The sequence below is a fragment of the Nicotiana tabacum genome, chromosome 17 (assembly GCF_000715075.1).
Source record: "Nicotiana tabacum cultivar K326 chromosome 17, ASM71507v2, whole genome shotgun sequence".
Lineage (NCBI taxonomy): Eukaryota > Viridiplantae > Streptophyta > Magnoliopsida > Solanales > Solanaceae > Nicotiana > Nicotiana tabacum.
Genome location: NC_134096.1, coordinates 90,198,540 through 90,207,143, shown reverse-complemented (window position 1 = coordinate 90,207,143; position 8,604 = coordinate 90,198,540). Strand labels below are relative to the sequence as shown.

General features: G+C 36.1%; 1 protein-coding gene across 1 annotated transcript; it reads right to left on the bottom strand.

Annotated features, from left to right (window-relative positions):
- Positions 1-249: 249 nt before the first annotated feature.
- On the bottom strand, positions 250-7,479 carry LOC107819083 (AUGMIN subunit 6). The gene is made up of 13 exons (XM_016645165.2): positions 6,936-7,479; positions 6,761-6,817; positions 6,549-6,643; positions 5,766-5,916; positions 5,283-5,408; positions 5,014-5,170; positions 4,799-4,859; positions 4,422-4,719; positions 3,897-4,022; positions 2,504-2,665; positions 2,177-2,423; positions 1,640-2,101; positions 250-793 (listed from the first exon to the last, which is right to left on the bottom strand). Exons 1-13 carry the CDS (start codon positions 7,149-7,151, stop codon positions 753-755), a joined length of 2,199 nt encoding a protein of 732 aa, XP_016500651.1. The 5' UTR covers positions 7,152-7,479; the 3' UTR covers positions 250-752.
- Between the last annotated feature and the right edge of the window lie 1,125 nt (positions 7,480-8,604).

The window sequence follows — 8,604 nt, the reverse complement described above, 5'->3', positions numbered from 1 at the left end:
AAATAAAAAATCTTAATCAATTTTAAATAAACATCAAGGCTTTTTTACTTATTCAAATAAAGAAAGATAACTAAAATTTTAGTTTATTTCAAACTCATAAATATTAGGAAAAATAATTAAATGACTATTTTGTCTAGTGTAAAATCAGTTTTTATAAGGGTAAAAAAGACGAACGATATTTCGCTAAGTGGTTTCGTGCTTTTAATATAGTATAGATAGATAGATAAGCACAAAAAATAGGGAGTCAGATTTTTCAGCAAATAGCAATTTTATAGATATTTACCACATTATGGAACAAACGATCACATAAATTACTTCTTCAACAGTAAAAGTGTCTATTCAATTGATACAGAGTAAACAAAAAGAATCGATCAGGAGCAAGATAACATTTCTTTTCCCTTCAGTATACAGCACACTACTATCTGAAGCAGTCCTGCAGATCTCCTGCAGAAGAGCATTATGCTTACAAGCCCAAGCTGACAGTACCGGGGGGTCAAAGCTTCAAAAATCTTGGCTCGGCAGTGGTCATGCTGACTGAGCAGCGTTCTGATGTTCAGTTACCTCTGCTCCTCCAAGTAAAATGAAATGCAAGAGATAAAAGTTGAAACATTTAAACCATGAACAATACAAGAAATCACACTGCCATATGGAAGTTAGTGAGAGGAGGGTATTCCGACCACGAAAAGGTCGACAGTACAAGCTTCTAAGCAATCTCTTCAAGGCCGAGCAGCAACATTACCCAATGTTTGATCTCAATGATCCATCAATGCAGTTTCAGTTTCTGACAATGGTGCTGCAACAGTACGACTTTCATTAGACCAGTAAATTAGCAATAGTTTGGTAGAACAATAAAGAAGGCAGTGTGGAAGATATCATAGGCAAATAGTGATAGGTTCCGAAAAGAGCTTTCACTATCGGGTAAAAAACCTTGAAAGCCCGGTTCCGTTTCAAATGTAGGTATCAATAAGGAAGGGTAAGTTTGTTAGAAGATGCATGTTGTACCATTAATGAACTTATTCTATTTAGACATAGGGGTCGCATTTGTAGATCAAAAAGATCAAAGCAAGGGTCGTTAAGAAGAACATTTAAAGCTTCCACACAAGAAAAATGGAACAGCCTGATAAATTGCACTGTGGAGAGAGCAATAAGACCTGACTCATTCTCCATAAAACTCTCTCAATGGGCAGTGACCCAAGGAGAACTATTAATCCAGTAAGAGTTTAACAGAGAACACATTTGGACACCATGCAATGTCCAGAATTAGGAGAAGCTTTCAAAACATCATTCTCATCGCATGTTATCAGTTAGGAGGCAGAACCAACATCTTGAACTAATAAAAGAGCACCAAAACATACATGCAAACATAAGATGCCAATGAACTGCACATAAGATGGATAGAAAAATCCCAAGCCAAAGAACAAAGAAAAATAACATAAAAGTAGGAAAAGAGCAACAAATAGATAGAGAATCAATGACAGTTTAAGCATCAGACATCACTGCAACTGACTTAAGGGACTCAGGGATGTAGCATGAAGGTTTAAGCATCAGAAAATCAGCATGGAAAACTGTGGAAAATGGATTTAAACTTCTTAAAAATTGTAAACAGGTCTATTAGGTAAAAAGATTGTAATAGACATACCAAGTAAATCCTCATAAGAATCTGCTAACAATGAGGCATCCATAAGCAGAGGAGGTGAGAATACTTGATCCTGAGCTTCCTCCATATCATAAAATGACCTATGTGCATCAGAAAATGAAGAGGTTGAACCCACAGTTGAAAGAAAACCGTCATAGTCATCCACAGACTGCAGATCATTTAACAAGTCATGTATTCCTTCAGACTTGATGCTCATATGATTTTCTGGAGCACGAGTCCCTAGAAAGGATGAGTCAGGTTCTGACACGAACAACTTTTTACTTCTCAACAAGTTTGCTCGATTGCCATGTTGGGCAAATCCAAACCCTGAAACAGGCTCAAAGTAGTGCTCAGAACTATCATCAGAACGGCTGTCTAGAGATGATTCCTGATGGTAAGATTGGGAACAAAGTGCAGCTTCTCTGACAGATCTCTTCAGATTTTGTACAAAGCTTGTATCATTATCTGCAAAAATACAGAATAAATTTAAAAGTCCAACAGCGAAATCAACTGCATGCATTCAGAAGGGAAAACAAAAACCTTGTGGAGAATAATTCAACGAATTATTTAAAAATTGCTGATCCAGAGATTTTGTTTCAGGCATATTTTCAGTTTGGCTGGTTTGAGCTGAGATCTGTCGCTTCGGTGCACCACCTTTTCCGGAAGAATTTGGCGTTACACTAAACAAAGGTGGGAGCTTTAAAGCAGGGGGACTGGCTGATATCTTTTCAAATTGCATGGATGACAATTTTGAGTTCATCTCAGCTACCTCATCAGTGGTGTTTTCCTGCAGAATCTATGTTGTTTAGATATTTTGTTGTTTCAAAATGTAAAAGGAAGCCCCTCAAAATGCTTCATGAAAATTACCGACGCCCTCCCGCTGCTCTGCGCTTGGACTGGTGAATGTGATCTACCCTGATGCATGGCCATGCTAGAAGAATTGGATGAAATGCTATTCACTTCTTCTGTAAGTGCTAAAATTGAATTCTGTATGGATGGAGCAACTTCCTTCAGTTGATTTATAAGCACCTAGAGATCAACAATTTTCCATCAGAAACAGCCTCTCTTCACAAGGTAGGGGTAAGGTCTACATACACACTACCCTCCCCAGACCCCATTTTGTGATATTACACTAGGTTTATTGTTATTGTTGTTGTTGTATTTTCAACAGTATAATCGTAATAATTTCATTTAACTTAATGATCTGCTGAGAATGCCAGGAAACTACTTCCATTCTTCAGGTAATCAACTTACCAAATGTCATATCAGGAGCTGTTAGGACAGCATTTGAAGCTGAAGTTGAAAATAGATTGTTTGAAGTTGAAATTGGAAAACATTTGTAGAAATTGAAGTTGTTTCTGGAAAGTCGTACATTTTAGGAAACAAAGCCTCCAGAAGTTGAATTTTGTGGATGCTGAATGTTTGAAAAAATTCACTTGCAATATAGGTCGAGAGCACAACTTCAGTTTGAAATATTATTTTTAAGTTGAAGTTCAAGAGTTGCAAGGTTTGCTTGAAAAAAATTATTGCAAAAAAACTACTTCAATATTCTTTTTGCATATTTTCAGCACCTCATGCAGGTGCAAAATAGATAAAGACAACTTCCCGGATTTGATAGATATGTTCCACTATGTACCCAATAAAGACAGGGGCATACACCTGTGTCTATGGATAGTAAACAATGACAAAATAAACATAACTTGCAGAATAACCATATTAAAAAGGTAGGGGCACATCCGTTCCACAAAATGACCCCAGTGGAACAACAATGTACCCCGTTTTATTTGTTATTTTCTACCTATATGAATATGAATATGGAATTTAATTTTCTTTATGAAAACATTGATACTTTGGGGCAAGAACTAGTCAATGGAGCTGTTTTCCCACCTCAAAAGGAGAAGAATATATTCAATAAAAAATGGGGAAGATAGGACTGAAATTGAGAGTATTTAGTTAACAAAGCTATATTAGCAGTTATATATTTCAAGCTTGACTGGATTTTTTTTTATTTTTTTTTGGGGGGTTGGGGGGGGGGAGGGGGGGGGGATCAAAATGACTCACTTATATCACTTTCATTTTTTTCCTTGTTGGTGAGGGTGATTAGAGGAGTATTTCAAATAGAAAAATGTGATAGATCACAAAATCCAACTATACCAACCACCTTGCTTTCTCTTAATTATTTGTATGGAGATGCAATACTTTAAGCTGACTCCATGAAAAATAGTTCATAAGTGCAAGCAAATTAGACTGAACGTTATACCTGTATACTTGCTAGGTGCTGCCGATGTTCAGCAAGGGTTGCAGCTAAGGACTCCGCATGACCACCTGCACCACCATCATGTGAACTCCTCAAAAGCTCTGGACCCTCTCCATCATTTGTTTTTGCCTGCATAGAGTCATGGTACCAGAATGAAAGTATGAAATAAAAATCGAAGGAGAGAGATCCAAACTGTTAAATTGATTGTCAAAGTGTAAAAACGGGTCACTTGTAAACACTTTCTTTCCCTTTATTTAAGACGTTGTTCAACAAAGATTCTCTGTTCAATACTTGTAAATTCAAAAATATGAGCAGATATGCATTGCTTTGTAGTAGTGAAAGCTCTGGCCCCATATTTAGACCCACCCTAAAGAGTAGTTTTCTCTCCTTCTGGACCACTTGAATCCACATAACAAGAAACCGTCCAAACATTTATATAAATGCCTGGCAATATTTTAAGCTTGATATTGAGAAGAGAAAAGAGTCCGTCAGGACGTATAGAATCTTGAGTGAAAGGAATCAGCATACCAATTGAAGGGACTGCTTATGTACACGTTGTAGGGCATGTGTCCAACGCCTCAAAACTTCTGCTATATCAACAGTAGGATGGCCCCTTGCAATTCTCTCATCAACTCGAGAAAATCTGTCATCATCTCCTTGATTATGAGAAGAATCTGAACTCTTTACATGCTTTTCTCTATTCATATCTGCTTGTGATCTTTCAGCTTGGTCTTTATTATCTTGATGTGAAGAAGCTAAATCGTGAGGTGGAGCTACAGAGCTTTGATCCATAGCTGCAAGCAAAGCCGAACCAGATATGCGATACCTGAATGATAAAAATTACAAAACAATTTGAAGGCAAGGCTAGGTTATAAAATCCAAGAAAATATGGAAAGTGATCTTACCTATGCTCACGATGAGCGATAAGATCCTCTATTGGGCCAGAGGCAAGAATCTCATGTTGATCTGTATAAATATGTACATATACAAGTAAGCGCCCAATGCACAGAACTCTATTATAATATATGCAAGATCAGAGAGTTTAGCACTCTGCAAAAGTATGCTAATTGCATAGACTTATTAGGATAAGATTAACAAGTGAGATAATATCTGAACGCACTCTTGCGAGACAGCAAAGAGTCCCACAAACGGGTAGCTCTTTGAACCATATGTGAGTTCTGACTTGAGCTTGATACAAGTTCATCCCACAGTTCACCTTCCAGCTTTACTTTATTTCTCAACTCCTGCAGCTTTTCCAGTTCTTGCTGCAAGTAAGCCTGAGACCAAGGAGATCAAAGATGATACCAGAAATAATTATTTAACCCAGTGAATAAAGCGATATAATTGAAGTCCAGGTCCTCAAAGGAAGATAACAAGATTTTCTTTCACCTCTTCAGCACAAAGCCCTCGAAACTCAGCTGTCAATTCATGAGCCAAATTAGACCACATGCCCTGTCTACGAACTGCTGTTTCTGCATTACTCAAAAACCTTCTTCTTTCAAGAGCAACCCTAGCCTATTCAGATAGCGGCAGATATTAGATCCCATCCACTTGCAATAATTTCTCATATCAATCATGATCGTGTCTACACTACATATGAAGAATTTAAGGTTCAAGACTAGCAAAGCAAACAATCATAATATCAATCAATGCCTAAACAGAAATTACTGGTAAGCAATTTTGTCAATGAGATACAAGTAAATAGCTTCCACAATAGGAAAAAAAACCGAGTCAAATCAATATGCAGCTTGCATCTAAAATATGCAGAAACTAAAGCCATGGCTTCAGGTGATTATGCTGTTAGATTTCAAACTGATATCGAAATAGGTACGTTTCAAAGTCCTAGCGGATAGAAGGAATCAGAAGAATGACCTTGGTCACAGGGAGTAGCGTGGCAGCATGCGAGAAAGCTACATCTGTTAATGAGGCAGGTAATGGATTAGAAGCAACATCCGCAGCAAATGTTCGCCTATGAACCTCCCGCAAAGCATGCAGTGAAAGTTGCCATAGAAGTTCAACAAACCTGCAGTAAACATGTGAAATATATAACGGACACTAAGTACATGGGATGCCTACAGTGTTTACTCTGTATGCATCAGCATGCAAACTTCATCACAAAGGGTAAGGATCAAACTTATAACGACGAGTATGATAACGGAAAAAATAGATCTGCCACTTACAAGATGAGTAATTTCCCCATCCAAAGTATTGTGGAGTCAATAATTAGATAAAGGCACCAGAAAATTCATTAACATTCATTTTTTTTGGGATCGACATTCATTCATTAATAGAATTATTCAGATGGAAATAATTCTCATTAATAGAAATATAGAATTATTCAGAGAGCCCATGGGCTGGAATGAAGGCATTTCAGTGCTTCACAGGTCTGATTGCTGAACCCTGCTTACTTATGACCCTTCCACAATCCAAACTTCAAAAAATTAATCTACTCCTCTCGAGAATCTAAGATTGTATCAGTAGGACAATTATTTGCAACATTTCCAATAACACCTATGGTCAAATTACTTTCCCTAGTTTAACTCTACTTGCACTAACATCATGATACAGAAAAATTCAAATGATGGATCAAAATAAGTAAAAATGAACCAGAATCCAAATGGTATATCAATCGAACTGCTATCAAAATGAGCCAACCTCGGTCCACAGCATGTGGCAAGCGACGAAACCCTTGAATTACTTCTAGGTAGTGCCCCTTGTGATTCCAGCTCACTTATAATCCCTTGTACAACCTAAACTTCCGAAAAATAAAATTAATAAACTTTCACTAACAAAAGTCTTAATCTCGACGAATTTATACAATTTTTTGTATCCATTTCACTTTATTCAGACTGATAAAGCATAATTACCTTACGAAAATCACGAGATTGTGCGGAGTCAAAAATTGGCCAAACCTTATCGAAATCCTGAAGAGATCTAACAATTAACATCCAAAAAAAAAAGTACGAAACTAGAAACTGTAATCCTGAATCAGGTGTGAGCTAAGAAGTACATTTCGAGAGGCTAAAAAGCAGCGATTATTACCTTAGCAGATTGAGTAGGGCCTCTGAGTGACGATAATAAGAAGTAGAGAAGCTGTTCGCCCAATTTAGGGTTCGAATGACGAAAAAATCCAACCCGAGGTGTGCCGTTACCGGCTCCGATTCCGATGATGGATGGATCCAAACCTAGTAACAAACAGTTGGTGTACATTGCACTCTCCAACTCTACTTCTCTCTCCTTCTCTCGGTCCATCGTCATTCCACTTTTCACTCTTCAAATTGCTTCAACTTTCGATTTGGTTATTTGGTTTGAAATGTATAATTATGTGAATTTTCAAACGGGAAGTCCTTTTAGATTTGTCAAATTAGGAGAAGGGCCTGGTGGTTGGATCACATGGGAGAGTTTGATTCTAAAATTTGGGGTTTACTTTTGAATTTCTTGTTCTTTTTTGGTGGGGTCGGGTTGGATAGAAAAGCAGAATTTGCGATTTAGCCGATTGGAGAAAATTTTGAAATTCGTGGGAGGGGTGTATCTAACGTACGCCGCTGAAATCATGAGATTTTATTCTGCGCTTGCCGGCCGACGTGCTTATACCGTCATCTTGGTTTTGCCTATTTATCTTGATCGCGTCCAATCAATTAAACGAATGAACCAACAATATGCCACTAGTATAGTAATAGTAAGTAATAAAATATCCGTTCCCAATTTACAAATAAAAACTTTTATAATTTTATTATCTAAACTTATAAATATTTATTTGACTATAAATTATCTTACTAAAAATAAACTAGAATGTAAAGTTAGATTATGTTCAAATAATACACTATGATAATGAAAGTAGTATGACATATAAATGCGACATAGAAAATAGTTAGTAACAACCAAGAATGTTCCTAAAGAACGTAATCCTATAATTTTTGTTTAGCATTTGGATAAACACTGTTGCATGAGCAAATCTTCACCAAATTAATTGGGAGACATATTTTAATTGAATCTATTTCATCCAAATGCAATTATGCAAAAATTTCAGATATTAAAGTCTCTTTAATACCAACAAATGAGAAAGGAACTTGCATCGGAACTTCTTCTTTCGATTAAGTGACAGAGAGCGAAATAAAATATGATTATCTCTATTTATTTTAATCCATTAAGATGATTTCTTTTGTTGCACCTAATTTATGACACAAAAGAATGTTAAAATGTGTATTACATATAGATTTCGATTAATCTAAACCAGTCTTTTATATTTATTTCAATTATTAAAATAAATAGTATCATGTTTAAGTCAAAGGCCTCCGTCCTTTTTCAACTGACTATTAGTTCTTTGTTGTAATTAACATAGTATCGAATGATTTGTTTTTCTTCCATATATTGAATATTATTCTAGTATTATCAAGTTGAAAAAATCAAGTAAAACTCTCCTACGAAGTTAACTAACACCAATAATCCAAATAGGCCACTGCACATTTTGAGCTCAACCAACTTTCAATAGGATCAAAAATTGTATCTAGTTAAATATACAAAAATATGTATATTATATATTTTGTCTGCTATTATTTTTATGTTATGTAATTTTCCAACAAAAATTTCCCATTAGATGGGACCAGATTATGGGGGATGGCTGGATTACTTTCGGGAGAAATTTATGCAATTTGAAAAAAAAAAAATTAGGCATTTTAACTTAACTCTCAACTTATTATCCATTTTAGCT

Excerpts from the sequence above, each read along its gene's own strand:
- LOC107819083 (XM_016645165.2), bottom strand. The coding sequence starts at position 7,151 with ATGACGATGGACCGAGAGAAGGAGAGAGAAGTAGAGTTGGAGAGTGCA. Across the intron at positions 5,409-5,765 it reads CGCTACTCCCTGTGACCAAG|GCTAGGGTTGCTCTTGAAAG; the intron begins GTCATTCTTCTG and ends CTATCTGAATAG. Across the intron at positions 2,102-2,176 it reads GTTGAATTATTCTCCACAAG|ATAATGATACAAGCTTTGTA; the intron begins GTTTTTGTTTTC and ends GTATTTTTGCAG.